Raw genomic sequence first — 18,871 nt, forward strand, 5'->3', positions numbered from 1 at the left:
AAAAAAAAAAAAAAAAAAAAAAAAAAAAAAAAAAAAAAAAAAAAAAAAAAAAAAACTAAGTGCCCTCATGATTGATTTTGGTTCATTGTTTCACAGTATGCATGTCGGAAGACGCTAGCAGACAGGAGAACACGAGTACGAGGAAGATTTGCTCGCAACAACAACGAGCTCTGTCACACTCAGATCCCTCTCCAAACCAACCAATTAAACAAACAAAGAGATCAAACGGTAACAACATTCTATTTTTTTTTATAATGATTTTGTTCATAAAGGCGAGAGCTTTCCATCTTTTTGTATGTTTTTGATCATAAAGTGGAGAGCTTTTTGAGATGGGCGGGTCAATTTCCTTACTTTTTGTTGTTTTTTTTGGACAGAAGAAGGAAGAGGAAGAGAATTGGCTGCAAGAATTAGCAGCAAGTTTAATGTATTTACCTTATGTCACAGATTTCAGTGGCCTTGATGATCATCTGTAATTATTTCACAATTATTACATAACTATAAAATTTTATTAAAAATCACTTTTTTTTTTTTTATTCAACATTTTAGTTTTATAACATAAATTTGAATGAGAGATCCAAATAACCGAACTAAACCACCGCATTATGATTGGGTTGGGTTCTTTATTTAATAGCGATTGTTTAATTTGAAAAAATTTACAATTTGAGCAAACCATTAGGTTGGATCTAAAAAATGTTCGACCTACTATCAAATACAAAATTTAGCCGAGAAATTTTTAAAAATTTAGGAACGAAATAATTTATTTTAGGATTAACTTATTTTCCCTTTTTGATCTAAAAAAGTGTGAAAGGATTTGAGGAAAAGGTGATGGAGAGGTCACATGAGGGTTTTGGGATGCTAGGACAGCACTAATTAACTAGGTAGAAGCTTGAAGGGGTGGCCTATTCTGTGGGTGACTTATTGCTTCTTCGTGTTATAATTAAAGAGGCTTTCATGGATTCTCTCTTACCTTTTGCCCACTTTTTTTAATTTGGTGGGTTGAGATTGAAGCCATTTGTTTTAGATTCTTTTTGTTTCGTACACCGACCCATAAACGTATCATTTGAAAAGAGATCTTAACGTTCAATGCGAATATTGTCTTTTATTAAAAGAATTCTCGTACGTGTAAGTAATAAGGACAACATTTCTATTGACACTAAGTCGATCGTAGATAAAAGTTTAAAGTGGACAATAACAAGGTAATTCATGAGTTTGTCAAGTCCGTTGAAAATCTAGATCTATACACGAGCATACAATACAGCTCTTTATTTTATGTTTCTCACATATTTGCTTTAAGTGTTGGAGTTTGATTTCGGCTTCTTAAGCTTAGCTCGTAAGTAAGGACCTTCCTATACCATTTTGTTTCGATCAATTTTTCTAAACATGTACTTTAACCCAATTTTCTTAATTCAAAGCCCTTTCAAGTCCCTCCCTCGCACCCTAAGTTTACTAACCCGAATCTAACATAAATGTCTAACATGCACCTAAGTTTGGTATAATCTCACCTATGTTTACCAAAACAATAGGGTTTCTATACTTAATTATAATCATACACGACGAAAGATTTATAAATTTGGGCATGGATGATTGATTGACAGAATTCCAACTTGCGAAAAAGAAATCATACAAGAAGTGGTGGTTGTTCATAATCATTCTATCACAAACCCATGAACATGTAACAAATGATCATGAAGCACCCAAAGTTTATAAATACAAATGATATCAGTTCTTTATTGGAAGAGATAAGAAGAAGAAGTTGAGCATAATCACCCACAAAGAAACATTGTGGTTTTTAATGGGATTCTTATTTTGGCACCATTTGTGACCCATGGAATTAGGGGAAAAGGAGATTCTACATGGTTATCATTACAAATTCAACATTTTTTTTTGTTTCACACACTAAAAAATGTATCATGTTTGAACCTTATTTATGTCAAAAACCCATTAAGGGAAAGACGAGCAATCCAACATAATAGAATAGAAGGAGTAAATCAAATGGGTGATGATTGATAGAATAATGTTGCAATGATATAATAGCAAGAAAGAAAGGTAAAGATGACCACATTGTGTTGATATAGGGTAAGTAAGATGGTATACGTAGGTATATAGGGCATGCCAGTAGGGCTGCATTTTCAAGCCTTCCCATCATCAATCTCTTCTCAAATTCAAACCTTACACGCCGTAGGAGTTGAGCCTAACCCCACTCCAAATAAGGGTTTTTTTGCCACCTTACTTTCACTTTAGATGTTCATTCAACATTCTTTTGGTTGAAGTGATTGAGAATACAACTTAGGGTTATGATTATTTTTAGAAAAAAAAGAGTATATAATATAGTCAAGATGTATAATATTTTTGTCCCTCTTTCTTTAAAAGAATTGGATTTTCTCCCGAACAACTTTCATCTCTCCTGTTGTATAAATAAATTGCCACACCCCAAAATTTGGGACTCGAAATCAAGGACAAGACCAATAAACTATGTAATGAAAACATGTAGAAAAGAGATACGCAAGAAGATTTTACGCAAAAAAAACTAGCAAAAGAAGAAAAATTTCAATCAAAGAACAATGTTCATGTAGTATATGAATTTCATAAGAGAAAACGTATGAGGTAACTATGTGTGACCATATAGACTCTTAGACGCTCCGGGTCACTCCTCTATGGTTTCAAGACTCCCAAACACCCGTCCGCCTCATCCTTAACCTAGTAAGTATCCACGAGTTTTCTTCTAGACTCTAGGAAGTGCGGTCTAAGTTTCAATTCTATATGAGCAGTTAGGTACCCGACTATTCGAGCTAGTTTCCAAACTAAAGCATACCCCTGGGGTTTGGCAAGTTCTTCTTAATCCTTCTTCTCTACAACTTAGTGGCTTACCTTACTCATGCAATGAATGATCAATGTCTTAAAATAAATCCGTAAAGTGCTTTGAACATCATATGTGGGGCTAAGCTGACAACCCTCCCATGGGACCATACTGCCATTAAAGTCAGGGGGTTGCGATCCCCTGTGTGCCAGTCAGCTACTAGGTTAACCTATGTGATCCTTACGGCCCCTCTCATGGAATTATTCACATTACTTAAGTTCGACGAGCTACCTCAGTTGTCCATGGTCATTGTGGTTTTCTACTAGGTTTTCTAGGGCAGGTCTAATGGCTTAAACATAGATTTACTATCCCTAAGGTTCTTGTGCAAAACCTCTCAAACCTATCGTGGCTTGGAATATTAGGGCTTGAGCCTGTTGGCCACTCTTCGCTACCCTAAATGCACGGTCTCCTAGAGGCATACTGATCTAGGTCTTTGTCTAGCCCAATTAATCTCTGGAACACTAGTCTAGGCTGGTTGTTGCTTCCTATCTCAACAGAAAAGAAAATGTAGGCAATCATACACTAAAAGAAGTCAACTCCAAAAAGAAATGAAAAAAAAGGGTCTACAAATGAACAAACAAGTGAATATATATAGATATGATTCGATGAAGTCGCTTAGTTGTAAATCTTACGTAAAATATAATGTTGTTTTTGGGCCATAATCATTTTTATTACCAAAAGTGCACAAACATTATTAAAAAAAAAAAAAAGAACATAATCCGATGATTATTGTACATAATTTATGTTGGCGACAAAACTTAAAGAAGTAACGATTCCAAAAAACAATTTGACTTTTTTTTTTGTTAATGTCGATGATTAATGTTCAATAATGCAGCGAATCCACAGCTTGTCATGCTTCAAGATTTCAATTTCCTAACCTTGTTATAAATCATATCTTTATAAAGTCAAAATTAAGGTCTAAATTTCATTACAATACATCGCTCTCCATATTATAACATAAATATAAATTCTTTTGGACTAAAAAAAAAGGGTTTTAACTAACCAGATATAGGATCTCAACCACTAATGAAACTTTGAAAAATTTAATTCGTATATTTTAAAATTTGCAATAATCAAGAACAATATATTAAATTAGAATAAAAAAAGGCCCAATATAAATACTATAATTAAAAGTATATATTATAAATATGACACCGCACAATTATTTACATTGTTTAAGCATTTACAATATGGTTATGAATGATAATGATCTCGGCGTAGCGCTATTTTCTTTTCTACAAAGTTACGTAATTTATATAAAAAAAGTATAAATAAAAGCAGAAGTACAATAAAGCAAGCCCGCCCCATTATAATGATAAAGAAAGCACATTATAATGATAATTAGGAAAACTAAGATGAAAAAAGAAGCGCACGCCTAAAGCTTCAATTAATTAGCTAGCAGGATGACCACAACGACTCCCCCATGTTGTCCATGGAAAAATAGGACTTGTTTTGCGGCGGAATGTTGATCTTGCCGGACGGCGACGCAGTTTCCGGCGAGTGTCCGGCTGTCGGGTTCGACGATGACGATGTGAATTGACGCATTCGCATGTGTACTACTTCCGCTTGCGCAATCGCTAGCTCGGTTTGTAACAGGTCGATTTGCTGTTGCAGCGACGATATGGCTCCGACGCAGCCGTACACTGGATCTCGGACCCTTGCGTTTGCTTCGTACACCATCGAGCTCACCGCGTCGCTCCGCTGGTGCTCCGGCAACTCCTATTCACATATAGACAATTTTAGCTTCTATTATGACGTCATAATAGTATAAATGATGCTAAAATTAAAAAAAGAATAAGAAAAAGAAAAGCTTCGGGTCTGTATTGTAATTTCCCAAAAGCTATCAGCCTAATGGAGCTTAAAGTTGAAGGGAATTAAATAATTAATCAAGACACAAATTATACACTTTATATTAAGCAAAGAAATTTCCTGAAAGCTAAGCTTAGCTTTAATAATGTGAGTGGAAAGTTAAGTGGGAACCAAAGGGTAGGGTTAAAGGTGGGTTTGAATTGACCACTAATTACTACAAATTAAACCACCCCTTTACTCTTTCCTACACCCACCAATCTTCTCGAACTGTTTTTGGGCTTACTTTTTTAAGAAGTCGGACACATTTTAAAACACTTGGCTAGCTGCGTTCAGCTCATATGATTAAAATATAATATTTGTACGCGTTAAAAAATACATAACTAGGAAAAATACATATTGAAATGTCAATGTCATAGGGTAATAGGATTGTCGGTAAAATAATTGAGAGTTTAGGGACAAAATTTAAGAAAAAGAAAGAAGAATGTAATTTGATATAGTGAAACCTGTAACATCTTGTTGACATTACTAGCGCCGAAGACTTTATGGACGCTGGCGAACTTATGAGGCTCGTCGGCGGGGAAATAAGGGGCGAAAACGCAGTCTTGAGCACATCTCCGACGAAGAAGCTTACAGGCGGCGCATGGTGCAACAGCGCCTTGTTTCCGTCCACTCTCCTTCATTTCTCCCGCGGATATGTGACCAATTCCGGTAGCTTCCGAACAAAATTCAGGTCAAAATCGAGTTTTCAGAACGCAGAAACAAAAGGAGGGGGCGAAGAAGAAGGAAATGGAGGATGTTATATAGAGAAGTCACGCCAGATCTTTAAAACGGACCCACCAAAGAACAACCCTTTAGATTTTGCCTCTAAAGAAAACAAATTAATTATTTTTTTTTGGTGAGAATATCTTTCTTTTGCCCCCACATATTATATTATGATATTTTGTCTCCCTCTCTAATTTTTTTTCCACATCCTTTTCTTGCTCTCTCTTCTTTTATTTTATAAAAATTATATTTCTTAAAGTAATTCAACAATTCCCACTTAATATTATTTTATTTATATAATTTGTGACATCTTAACCATACCACATGCTATGAATTACAATGTAACGCTCTAATTCTATAAAAATATATTAATCTAAACTCGTTGATTTGATACCATTACGCACCAAATCCGCCCTCTCAATTCTTGGGTTTTGTTTAAAAAAAAAACAAAAAAAAATTACAATGTTTATCCCACTTTAATTACATTCTCCACGTAGGACCTCCCTGTTTTTTTTTTTTCTTTTTCCTTCTTAATTTCTATTTAATTTAATATATAGTACGGAGTGGAAGTAAGTTTGCTTGAATCTTAAGCTAATTTGGGTGTTTATTAAATGTATGGAAATGCCTATAAAATGAAATTGGCCGGGACTTTTTCGTACATTTCATTGACAAAAACCAAAATTAAATAAATATAAAAATAATAACAACAAAAGAAAAAGATACGAATGACAAGATTGGAATCCAAAATGACGAAAGAAACACACGTGCTTATGCTTTAATTTATGGACTTTTCTGCTCTAATAAGATCGTATACCATATAATATGTGATCTTATTGATATTAATGCAAATTTTTATTAATTTATTTTCAAGCAAGTTACATCATTTAGATGCGATTTTCCTTATGTTTTTTTCTTCGTTAAAATTTAATATTTTATGATAAATGCTACCCTCCATCTTCCAATCATCTCTTTCAAATTAAATCATATTTATTAATCTTATCCTTTCATCGGTCAAATGGAGGCTATAGTCTTAAAAAATCTCGAAAATTAATTATTTTGATTTCATAGTAATACTAAATTTAATGTTTTTTATTTATTTTAACAGTTGATGGTTACATGCATAAAGAAATCAGTTATAAAACAATGGCTACACAAGAAGTTCATCTTAACCACCCACTAGGGTTTGTTCTGTTTGAACAGATGTGTGTGAAGGGGTCATATCATTTGGCCAATCCTCGCCGAAAGTATTGATAAAAACATATGAAGAAGCTTCAAATGTAATTCATATATGAAATGGACAAAACATTACATATTAATGTTTTGATGTCTTGTCTTCTAATTGAAGACGATGGATAAGATGAAATTCTCTAATTGGTTTGTTTTTTTGTCTAACGTAAGATTGTCATCACCCATGTTCGTTCTATTTGATTGATATTCAAAATTGTGATTTGTTTTTTTTTAACGTGCTTTCATTTAGACGCTTAGCTTCCCTTATCACGTAAATGATCAAATCAAAGAATTAGATTTGTTTTTTTTTATTATTATATTGTGAGATCCCTCATCCGTCAGAGAGAGAGAGAGGAACGAAACATTCCTTATAGGATGTGGAAACTTCTCTCTACTACTCTCTACTAGACATGTGACTGACGACAATACATAATAGGCCAAAACGAGCAATATCTGTTAACGGTAGACTTGGGCTATTACAAATGGTACAAAGCCAGACACGGGGCGGTGCGCCAATGAGGATGTTGGACCCTAAGGGGGTGAATTATGATATCCCACATCAGTTTGAGAGGGAAACAAAATATTCCAAGTAGACGCGTTTTAGAACCGTTAGGCTGACGACAATACATCAAGGGCAATATCTGCTAGTGGTGGGTTTGGATTGGATCCCCAAAGGTGGTGAATTGTGAGATCTTACGTCGATTGGAGAGAGGAATAAAACATTGGTTATAAGGGTGTGGAAACCTCTTTCTAGTAAATAGGTTTTAAATCATGAAGTTGTTACGACAATACATAACAAGACAAAATAAGTCATATCTGCTATGCGAACAGTGGGCTTAAACTGTTACACGAATTTTAAATATAAAAAAACACATGTCCTCCACCGAATATACCGATGATGACGGAAAAAGAAGTTTATTTATTCAAACTAAATCAGCAGCTAAATGAAATTAAAAGAAATGACATCAAAATTTAGAATTGGACGATTATTAAATTTTTTTTTGTAAGTTAATCAGATAATTAGCTAAAATTTCACATGATCCCAAGCACATTCATTGAGAATAAATTAAAAGGTGGAGTTTTGAGTAGACACGTTAGGTTCATAATTGTGTTTTAAAGGATGCAAAAACGCGTTACCATGAAAACCTCAACTGCTAATCCATCCAATCTCAATAATTATGGGAACTTTAATTAATTCTTTTAATCACATATTAGTACCACTAATTAATCAGCATCATCAATTTGGAGCTGACGTGGAAAGCTCATCCATTTTCTACTAAATTCCATTTTTATTTTACAATTTCCATTGGTTAGTGAAAAAGGTATATAATCCTATTTTCCTATGTATGCTATACTTTTTCTTTACAATAAAATATTAAAATCTGACTAATGAAGCTATTTTCAAGTCCACACTTTTTCTTTTTTCCGTTTATTATTAATCAAGTTGAATATTTTGTTTTTTTTTTATATAAAGAAATATGAAATTACAATTTTCTTTTTATAAAAATAATCTTCATTATATAGTTCATCAATATAAATAAATTTTAAAATTTATTTGTTATAAAAATATCAAAAATATTTTATAATTCGATGAGTTATCAAATTGGTGGATATAGTTTTAAATTATTCTAATTTGGTTTGTTAATATATTTTATTTTGTGTTCGATTGTTTTGTATAACCAGAAAAAAAGAAAAAAGAAAAAAAGAAAAAAGAAAAAAAGAAAAAAGAAATCGACATGTCGACCTGTGTTATTATGTCCAGCACGATTTAATGCGGTATGTAGTTCATCAGCAATCGAGTGGCGGTAACAAAGACGTCGACGTGTACAGCAAAGCAGTCGAATCGTAACTATCGAAACCAACCATCGCTATTCGAGCTCCGACGCCTTCGCTTCGGAACATTTTCGTCATTTCCGATTCCATCTCGTTCGGTGTCTCTGATTCTCACAGCTCCAGTATTGTATGAACTAAGAAGCTGATCATGGACGCCGCCAAGGAAGAGTTTCTCAAGGAGTTCGGTCGAGATTACGGCTATTCTGGCGCTCCTAAGACAATTGATGAAATTCGAGCCACTGAGTTTAAGCGCCTAGAAGGTAAGATTTCGATCTTGTTTTGAAAAAGTGATCATAGTGGACCATGGAGCTGTTCAATTTGTCGAAATCTTTTATTCTTTACCATTCGTTTTTCTATATTCTAATAATTAGGAGTAGAGTATGTATTTAATTGGCTTGGAGCGAAACATTCGTATTATTATACTTTTTGTTTACTTCTGCTTTCATCATAACCAAGCATCCAAATTTCGGTAGGTGTTGCATATTTGGACCATGCAGCAGCAACTCTGTATTCCGAGCTACAGATGGAAGCGATCCTTAAAGATCTAACTGCTAATATCTATGGAAATCCTCGTATCCTGCAGTTGAAAGACTCGAGTCCTTTAAGTAATTTCTTCAAATTTAATTCTGAATTGCTCTGGAATGACTTCCCTGATAACATCTGATATAGCTTCAATAAATTACGTTCACTCTAAACCTCGAAAAGCTGTTTGAGATGAATTTTGAAGGTGAATACTTACTTTACTGTGTAAAATTGCTCTGCTACTTCAATGCTATAGCCTCTAGGATACTTTCGTTCAAATTCTAGATGTCATGTGGAAAAAGGCTTTTCAAAGATGCTTAGCTCTACCTTTTGTCTAGGAATGCATCAAGTACTCTAACTGTGGACATTCAAGATTTGAGCCAGAGAATCTGATTCAGACAGAGGATGCTTAGAGCAGCAGATATTCTATTCATAAACTAAGAAGCATGTTTAAATTCAGTGAAGAAATATTAGGATGGTCAATGTCTTCATACACCTGCTTTGTACAAGTTAATTTTATTCTGTCTGATGAGTGTGTGATTAGTTCATGGTTTTATACTACTTCCTTATCTCACACTGTACTTGAGTTCTTTCTTTTTGGACGGTGCTATGTAAGAGAAATTTGAAGCACTGCGAATCTTAAATCTTCCAAACAGTTATGCGTTGTCTTCTATCGACTCTGCATGTTTCATTATGAAGATCAAGTCTTTGCCGGCGTAGAACCATAGAGATTTTGACACAACCTCTTACAATTCTATCTATCTTTTGAAAAAATTCCCAAATAGTATTTTTCTCTTTCAATTGAAGTGCTCCAAGTATCTTTTTGTAGAAGGAACTAAAAAATAAAAAAAGCACTCTGACAACCTAAAGCAACAATCTATCAGTTTTGCGCCATGATGGCCATGTAGCACACAATTCAAATAAAACACTTGGTATTGCAGTGTGCTGCACTTGTATCACAACATAGTTGTGGTGCCCATCCTCAGATTTGCAGGCTTGGGATTCTTCATATCTTATAGATCACATCACCTGCCAACCTCACACTCTCTTCTTTTTGTTTTTGGTTTTCCTTTTTCCTTTTTTTTTTTTTTTAAGAGAAACAACTACTTAGGATTTCATCGATGAGATGTAGTTACAAGAACAGAGGAGAGTTCCTAGCCAAAGGAATTACAAAAAATTCTTTCAATGGGCCATAAGTGTAGCTAAGTCATAGTTTCTAAAGAAACTGGAGTTTTTACACCAAGTTATGACTAAAAAGACAGACGATTAAAATGTGATTGTTCCTCTTGGAGTCCTTGAATATGTGATTGTTCCTCTTGTTCCAAATGAACCAAAAGAATGCCGTCATGAAATTAGCCATAGGAATGCCGTCATGGAATGGAAAAGGTTTGCTTAAGGGAAGCTTCACCCAGTAGGCTCTTCTTTTCGGGTTAGAGTTATTTTTATTTTGGACATTTGATGATTAGACTCTAGAAACCTACAATGTCGCATGTATTGGTTACATCTTTCAATGTTTTTTTGGCCCCCTTTGTTGCATGAATTTATTACATTAATTTGAAGTTTCTTAAGCTACAGTTAGATAGCCAAAGTGATTCTAGCTTTGCCACTTCTGACATTGTAAGGAATGCTCGCCAACAGGTGTGTGTATTTTAATCCATATACTCTTTAGTTCCTGACCCAAGCACTCTGAATTTTTCTTAATGCAATTATTTCATCTTATTAGATCATATAAGCATTGAATTTCACAGTCGTACACACCTATGAAAAAAATACGTAGGTGGAAATGTTTGGATTAATTATGGTTTTCATTGTACTAATGAACATCCGCATTTTTGGCATTTCATATTTCTTGTTAAGAAAGGTGTTGTGAATGCAGGTCCTTGACTATTTCAAAGCATCTCCTAAAGACTACAAATGCATATTTACTTCTGGTGCAACAGCAGCACTAAAATTAGTTGGCGAAGCTTTCCCATGGAGTCACCAAAGCAACTTTGTGTACACAATGGAGAATCATAACAGTGTTATTGGAATCAGGGAGTATCCTTCTGAGCGATTCTGTCTGATGTTACTTTCATATGAACAGCTTTAGCCACCTTTGTTTTTATGTTTTGTACACTTCAGGGAATTTTTTTGACGCCAAGTTTTGAACATTGTGATTATACTGTTACTAATGGCCATTTCATTGATTTTTCAATATACTTTAGGTAATTGGTTTCATGTTGGGATTTTGAGTGTATCTATCTAATGTGGATGCTTATAGGCCAACTCTCTGTAGGACATGGATATTTTAGAAGCTTTATTTCTCTTTTCTAGTTTTTACTCGAGAGTATTCTTATTATTTGTAGTTTAAAATCCATGAAAAATTTCTTAATTGTTATAAGATATGCTCTTGAACAAGGAGCTCAAGCTTATGCCATAGAAATTGAAGATACAGAACGAGATGCATTCACAGGAAATATTGCGTCTGTGCAAGTAACGAAGCACCAGATGCTAAGGAGAAATGAAGCCAAGTTTCTGGCTAAAAATCATACAGGTTTGTCTTTGGTTGTAGCTGGTAACTCATGTTCTACATGTGCAAGCTAAGAGTGATGGGGTTGGGGAGCTGTATGCCTCCTTGTTCAAACTTTGGTGCAATGATCATCACATGACTTTGGTTCCTTTGAGCTGTTAGCCTCCTTCAAACTGGTCTACTTAACTTCCCGAGTTTCTATCAATAAAAAAAAAAAAAAAAAAAAACAAAAACTTCCTAAGTTGAACTCGGGCCACATGATTGCATCAATTTTAAATTCTAGCTCCTATTTGGGCATAATTTGAACTACTTGTTTTCTGTTAACAAATCATTGTATTATGTGAGTTTAATCTTGATCCATCTTGGCTTCGGTTTATTTGAGGTATGGACACTTCCATGCTCATTATACATTTTTGTAGGAGAATTCGATTCATCTTATGACTGATGATGGTAGCATCAATTTTGACGGTGTTTTTGTAACTTATAACTTATCTTATTGTTCACCTCGTGCAGGTAGCGCGTATAATTTGTTTGCCTTCCCTTCAGAGTGCAATTTCTCTGGTTTAAAATTTAGTCTTGAATTGGTGAAGACTGTGAAGGAAGATTCGATTAGATACTCTGATGGCTCTCCATCTTCTAAGTAATTAATGCCCTTACTTCTGTCTTAAGTTTATAACAGCTTTGATCCACTTCTCATCACGCTATGAAAGCCTACACTTCTAATGTATTTGGCAAACCGTGAAATTTGGACTGAATTTATTCAATCTTGTATTTAATTGAGCCAATATAATCAAACACATTCATATGGGATAAAGATGGTTTTGTGCTGTCAGTCCTCTCTTGATAAATGCTTATTGTTGATCGGATGCAAATACAGAATTGAATCCTTTTGTTCTTTCTGGTTAAGATTATATATATTTTTAACAGCTTTCATTTAATATATATGTAACTTTTGTTATTACCATCTATTCATTGAATGTACATATGTTTGAGGTCTCAACTTGTAGTGGACACTGGAAGGTTTTAATAGATGCTGCAAAAGGATGTGCGACAGAACCACCAGATTTATCGAAGTATCCTGCTGATTTTGTTGTCTTCTCTTTCTATAAGGTGTGTTTGCAATATTTTAGATTTTCATGAAGCCATTACCTTAAGCGTTGTGCTTTGTTAAATATTCTTATTAACTATTTTTTTATATTTTTCTGAACTAGCTGTTTGGGTATCCAACTGGACTTGGAGCTCTCATTGTTCATACTGGTAGGGCTCTCTCTAAGAGCTTTGTAATCTTTTTAGTTAATTCATCAGCATGATTTAAGTTTATACACCTGGTTAGTGTTCTAGTATTACTAATGTTTTAAAAAATTAAAGGTGGCCTCAAATCTCGAGTTTTTTTTTTTCTCTTAAAAAGGTTAGGCATAAATTTCAAAGCAGTATGAGGATTAAGCCCTCAAATTTAATAAAACAATTATATGAATCATACAAACATACGATCAAGTATATTACATATGTGATCCACTAGCGTCTTTTCCATGTTATCTTTTGCGCTACAATGTAGTACTCTTGGTTTTCCTCATTTCTCCTAAGACGCAAATAAAAAGAAATGAGTTGACCTTAGACATTTCCTAAAATTAGTTTATTCTTCTCTCCCTTTTAGAGCTATGTATCATATATTAAAGTTCAACTGTATTAATGTTTGACGGGTTTTAATTGTATTGACTTATACCCTATATTATTGTTGGAAAGGTTTAAGTTATTAACTTCTAATTCTAACTCTTTACTATTTTAATATTGCAGATGCTGCCAAGTTGTTGAAGAAAACTTACTTTAGTGGAGGTTTGTATTCAGCTATGTTAACTGGAGATCGCTTTCTTTCTTTTCTTTTTTTCTTTGCTACTGGGGTGGTGGGAACAAGAACCTAGAAATTTCATTCCAGAGAAAAAAGTTACGAAGAGGGAAACCATTTCTATAAAAGCCCTTAAGTTACAAAAAAAAAAAAAGAAAAAACCTTCAGCTGCAGCTCTCTATCATTCAACTGTCCTCTAAACTCAAAATCCCAGCTTGCTTTTCCTCACTTGAGAATCTATCAATAAACTGTCTTCTGCTTAAAGTCGGGTTGCACAACCTGAGAAAAATATTAGACTATCTGCAGGTAGCTAATTGAAGTTGTATCAATTTCTTTTACTACATAGGCACGGTTGCAGCTTCAATTGCTGACATTGACTTTGTCAAGCAACGAGAGGGCATCGAGGAACTCTTTGAAGATGGTACAATCCCATTTCTGAGCATAGCGTCTCTATGCCATGGGTTCAAAATTTTAAATTCTCTAACTATACCTGCAATATCTCGGTATGCAAAATGCATCTTTTAAGATGAATATTTTCTCTATAGATTAATTATTGGTAGAATTCTGTTCATATAACCATGCTCTTTGGCTAAAAATATACAAGATCATATTTTTTCATTCTTGGAACTTTTGTAGTTTGCTGCTTCAAATTTTTTTTTTGAGGATTTTATCATACTTTGACTTGTGCTTCTGAATTTAGGATATAACCGAGTTCTCGACTTTAGCTATCTGAAAATAAGTATAATAGTATGTTATAATCACTATATTACTCTCAAATTCTTTGCATTTTATCTGTCTGATGTGCCAGTTCCTCCGGTTGACATGTCTGTTGTACTGTAATGTTCTTATTTTGCGCTGTTTTAGATTCTTTTCTTGCTTGCTACTGCTATTATCCTTGTATTTAGTTTCCATTCTATATATCTGTATCTTTCTCAGTAGGGGTATGTATGCATGTTTTGTGTTTCTTTCCATCAAAGCAAAAAATTGATTTGTGTAGGCTATTGTATTACGTCCTTGTGATTAAGAAATTTAATGGGTGACAATAGTACTCATCAGTCGTTAATCTCTCTTCTTTTTTTTTGCTTATTTTTACTTACCTTTAATTGTTAATTTGTACCTTTTATCACCCGATTATTTTATTAAGCATACTTGACATCATTAACTGAAGGCATACCTCATCCCTTGCCACATACTTGAGGAACGTACTTGCGGCTTTGAGACATGAAAACGGAACAAGGGTATGCACTCTCTATGGAAGTTGCTCTTCCAAGGTTAGTCTTACTGCAAAGATTTGGTTGGTTCAAATCTTTCTAAAAATTCCTATATCGTTAGTTAGAGGTTTTGTATTCAAATAATGTTCGCAACATTATTGTTGCACAAGAACAAAGTTGTGTTAAATCAGTGCTAAACCAAAAAGTTTAAGAGCATAGCGTATAATATATTTAATTTTTTATTCATATTCTTAACACTTTTCACTTGTGAGCTAGAAAATTAGAAATTAGTACAAGATTTAACAGTGAACTATAGTATGAGACAAGAAAAAAGGATACTGAAAAGGCTCAAACTTTGTGCCTCATGCTTTGATTCCATGTTAAATTCTGACTAAACCCAAAAGTTGTTATTTTCATGTAGCAATATGAAAGGATCCAAGATAAACATATACCAAGTCAGCAGATAGGCGTTCAGTTGTGATTAATATTTCCATTTAAATATAATTATTGATTCCTATACAGTCAATATGCGGTAGTCAATAACTTTTGTCTTTGTTATAACTAGTCAAGACAAAACAATCGCCAGGATGGCAGATGGCTCAAGTAGGCTAAGTACTGGCATTATATTAGTTCCCATATCTATCCCACCTTCCCAGATGGTTAAGTTTATGATACTATACCCTAGATCAACAGGTAAGGAATGGGTGACATGCTTTAGATGCCTCAAGCTCGGGCTCAGGCCTAGATAGACCCCGATGATTGAAACATCATAAGATTGAGTTTGATATCAATAATCGGGTTTTCTTAAAACTTTGATCACGCTTGTTGCTTTTCTTGGCAAAGAAGGTGAATCATAAGCTCTCTTCATGTTTGTTGTCCAGAAGGAATAGTACGGTTGCACTAATGGCCATCATTAGCTGTTCCATGCATTCCAAACGTGGAAGGCTTTGGGACCAGGTGCTTTACAAAAACTGCAACCATGATTAGACTGAAGTTTGGAGTGGTTTATGAAACTACAATAGCTTCTGGGTGTGCATAGTCATTGATGAAACTGCGTGGGAGGGACTATCAAATGCACGAGCCTGCAGTAGTTTGAAGCCTCACAAGAATTCTTAGATACCTTCTAGAAGCAGTTCCCTTCTTTCCACTTGAGGGCGAGGTGTTGCTGACGTTGAGGGTAATGTTAGGCACCCAAATTGTCTGAGGGTTCTAAGAAATGAGTCAAATACTCAGGTTAGGTAGAGAGAATGTCTATTAAAGAAGGAAAGTAGGAAATCAGAGAGGTGTTTGAGGATTGATAAGATGAGGTGATTACAATTGGGAGTCCTAAGTTGTAGGCTTTCAACTTGATACCTATTAGCATGCTATGAATAGGTTGGAAAGAAAAGGGTACACATATAAATTGTCTCAACACTTCTTGGCGTGCATCATCAGAGAGAATGGCATACATGGATTTGATTTCTAAGACTTACTGATAAGATGAGTAATTTAAGGGGGAAATACTTGGTACTGGTTCTCACCTCAACCTCATTTCTAATTTGGAAACAATTGGAAAAATCTCTTTAGGTGTCAAATAACTAAATTGTGTGGAATTATAAATCTGAGGTCCAATATCTGAAGCCGTGATATGAAAATCAAGTCTATATTTGAACAAATCAACCCGTCCATTTTTATGGGTACTTGGAGCTTAATCATTTTCCTTTTGTTCGAATTACATTTAAGCTATTCATATGATTATTTTGCTTGATTACAACAAGAAGCTATTTATAAAACATCACGGTTATGCACCATGCCTATGAAGTGATAAGGCGTGGTGCATTAATATGATGTGTTAATGATTATGTTGTCCTTACTTTCAATTTTTCTTTTCAACTCTTGGTATCTGTGAGAATTAAAGCTTATAATGTAGTTTTTCCTTTCTAGACACTATGTAACAAAATGGGTCCTTTAGTCTCATTCAACTTGAGACGACCGGATGGATCTTGGGTTGGTCATCGCGAAGTGGAAAAACTGGCCTCTTTGTATTCGATTCAGTTAAGGGTAAATTTTTTGTGTTATACTGTTTAAGCTTTATGATTTCAATTTTCATTTTAAATGATCGTTAGTTGATTTTTTTTCCTGTTAATTATTCTCAATTGATTTTCCGTCTTTTTTATTTCCTCCTGTGGTAAATATGAAGGTCGGTACTTTATTGCAGGCATTCAGCAGATTATGTTGAATCATATCCAAGCTTATGGCAATCATGTTCACTTTGTATTTGGATTTTTTTTTTTTTAAGAAACTTGAATGTAATGTAGAAAAAAGATTGAAAAATAGAGCCTAGGGGCAGGGATAGATAGAACCCTCACAAGAAAAGACTAATGGAGAGCTTTCCAACTTCTTTGAATCGTGGACAAGCTGAAGAATTTATTTGTGTCACACACCACCAATAAACAATAAACTGTACATTGCTACAAAAAGAGGCAAAATATCTTAAAAAATTATACGGTTTCTTTTCAATCAAAGACTCCACATGGTAGCTCAAACAGTCATATACCAAAGCACCATACCCCTGTTTTTCATTCTCCACGCGGACTGCGCTTCAATCAACCAATCTTTTTCTCAGTTTTGCAAAAATTGATTATTCCATAATTTTTGTGATGAGAAAATTTTCTCATTTGCTTTGGTAGCTACTGACCGTCTCTTCATTTGATTTTCTGTGTAGACAGGATGTTTTTGTAATCCGGGTGCCTGTGCAAAGTATCTTGATCTATCTCATTTGGATCTTGTTACAAATATTGAGGTAAAGCTTTTTGTTTACTTCTATATGTGGGTCATACATGAAAATTTGCACATTTCATTTTCCTATTTGACTTCTACAATTTCTAATGTCCTTAATTGGCTACTTGGTCCAGGCAGGCCATATCTGCTGGGATGATAATGATATAATTAACGGAAAACCATCTGGTGCAGTGAGGGTATCCTTGGGGTACATGTCAACGTATGAAGATGTCAAGGTAAATAATTTATTTTCAGTTCTATTAATTCCTTTGGCCATGTGGCATACTTAAAGCATCGTTCCTGGACTAATCTTTTTGGCTTAGGTAACCTTTAATGTTTGTTACCTTGAAAGGACATAATCTGATTTTACATGCTTAGATACATGATAATGATTTCATTTTTGTGTGTTCTCACTTCTTGAACTACTTTGACAACATTTTTGGATGTTCTCTGTCTTAGAGCAGAAATTCATTGATTTTGTGACAAGTTCCTTTGTCTCGATGCCAACTCATTCTAGAGATTTACAATTTTGCGGAAGGTCCATCCCTTTCACTGACACAGGTTACTTTTCTATCACTCTATCAGTTTTAAGCTCGTTAAATTTAATTTAAGTGATTGTTTTTGGTTGGTCTCATGTGTGTGTGTGTATATATATATTACCATTTTCATTAATTAACTTATGATATAAATATTTTAAAAAAGTTAGTCCTTTTAAAATGATAGCTATTAAATTTCTATTGGCTGACATAAAAATAATATACTACTAATTTTACTTACTAATGTTTTTATTTATATAATAATAAAAACTGGAGAATTCTCTCTATGGAAATTTGATCTCTATCAGGCGATTCCTTGAACTTTTCCCAATTTCTTGATATTGAAAATGGGGTGGAAATGAGGCTAAAAGTCCCTAAAAAGTTGGAGATAGAGATTATATCCCTCACCTTGCCTCGTACCCTCGTATGGTGCAATCCCTCCTACCATTGATATCTTTTAATGAACGTCTATGCTATGTTTTATGTTTAACACTGTCGAGTGTTCTTTTTCTCTTTTTTCACTGTCAAGATGCGGCTTGCACAAGTATTCTTCTGTTTAATCAAATCTATCTATGCTGCTGCATGGTTCGCTGTACAGTCTCATGATACTGAAATATAGTGCTGGAGGACACGTTGATTATATGTCTATATGTGTTACTTTTGGTGATTACCTCTTCATTTGTTAATTTATCCCAGGTTTTGAGAGCAGATATTCAGCTTTTGGAGTTGACCTCAAGTCTATTACTGTCTATCCAATAAAATCGTGTGCAGGATTCAGCACAGATAGATGGCCGTTAAGCAGTCGAGGTATCCATTTGAAATAACATTTCTTTTAATCCACAGAGGGAGTACTAGAGCGAGACAGGAAACTAAATTAATGCTCACTATACTGGTTTCCTGAAATAGTGGAACATAAGTTTGTTTAGGGATCTGTGAATTTCACACATCAGGTTCCGAGGTTAGATATGCAACCAATCAACCTGCCTAGTCGTACTTTTGGGG

At 34.3% G+C, this 18,871-nt stretch overlaps 3 protein-coding genes across 11 annotated transcripts in view; 2 read left to right on the forward strand and 1 right to left on the reverse strand.

The window, feature by feature from the left end:
- LOC111469690 overlaps positions 1-527 on the forward strand; it is a 1,451-nt gene extending 924 nt beyond the window's left edge. The window contains exons 2-3 of the mRNA XM_023115064.1: positions 97-228; positions 375-527. Of these exons, the coding sequence (XP_022970832.1) occupies positions 97-228; positions 375-473 (231 nt within the window). The 3' untranslated portion in view covers positions 474-527. The remainder of the gene's footprint in view (positions 1-96; positions 229-374) is intronic.
- A 3,470-nt stretch (positions 528-3,997) lies between these two features.
- Positions 3,998-5,451, reverse strand: LOC111469678 (LOB domain-containing protein 4-like). The gene is made up of 2 exons (XM_023115043.1): positions 5,170-5,451; positions 3,998-4,576 (listed from the first exon to the last, which is right to left on the reverse strand). The coding sequence occupies exons 1-2, from the start codon at positions 5,344-5,346 to the stop codon at positions 4,253-4,255; spliced, it is 501 nt and encodes a 166-aa protein (XP_022970811.1). The 5' UTR covers positions 5,347-5,451; the 3' UTR covers positions 3,998-4,252.
- A 2,908-nt stretch (positions 5,452-8,359) lies between these two features.
- Positions 8,360-18,871, forward strand: part of LOC111469677 (molybdenum cofactor sulfurase) — a 14,946-nt gene continuing 4,434 nt past the window's right edge. For 2 of the 9 annotated variants that reach the window (XM_023115035.1, XM_023115037.1), the window contains exons 1-16: positions 8,364-8,748; positions 8,962-9,060; positions 10,590-10,648; positions 10,887-11,047; positions 11,392-11,543; positions 12,033-12,159; positions 12,527-12,629; positions 12,731-12,776; positions 13,314-13,352; positions 13,709-13,865; positions 14,531-14,633; positions 16,497-16,613; positions 17,278-17,355; positions 17,468-17,569; positions 17,795-17,894; positions 18,566-18,676. In XM_023115035.1, coding sequence (XP_022970803.1) covers positions 8,637-8,748; positions 8,962-9,060; positions 10,590-10,648; positions 10,887-11,047; positions 11,392-11,543; positions 12,033-12,159; positions 12,527-12,629; positions 12,731-12,776; positions 13,314-13,352; positions 13,709-13,865; positions 14,531-14,633; positions 16,497-16,613; positions 17,278-17,355; positions 17,468-17,569; positions 17,795-17,894; positions 18,566-18,676 — 1,666 coding nt within the window. In that variant the 5' untranslated portion in view covers positions 8,364-8,636. Of the gene's footprint in view, positions 8,749-8,961; positions 9,094-10,585; positions 10,649-10,886; positions 11,048-11,391; positions 11,544-12,032; positions 12,160-12,526; positions 12,630-12,730; positions 12,777-13,313; positions 13,353-13,708; positions 13,866-14,530; positions 14,634-16,496; positions 16,614-17,277; positions 17,356-17,467; positions 17,570-17,794; positions 17,895-18,565; positions 18,677-18,871 lie in introns of those variants that run through there. The other 7 variants (XM_023115038.1, XM_023115039.1, XM_023115040.1 and 4 more) reach the window with 6 other exon arrangements.

This window comes from Cucurbita maxima, unplaced genomic scaffold, assembly GCF_002738345.1.
Source record: "Cucurbita maxima cultivar Rimu unplaced genomic scaffold, Cmax_1.0 Cma_Scf00041, whole genome shotgun sequence".
Classification (NCBI taxonomy): Eukaryota; Viridiplantae; Streptophyta; class Magnoliopsida; order Cucurbitales; family Cucurbitaceae; genus Cucurbita; species Cucurbita maxima.

Coding starts and splice junctions, on each gene's coding strand:
- LOC111469678 (XM_023115043.1), bottom strand. CDS start 5,346: ATGAAGGAGAGTGGACGGAAACAAGGCGCTGTTGCACCATGCGCCGCC. Junction 4,577..5,169: donor ATGTCAACAAGATGTTACAG/GTTTCACTATAT, acceptor ATATGTGAATAG/GAGTTGCCGGAGCACCAGCG.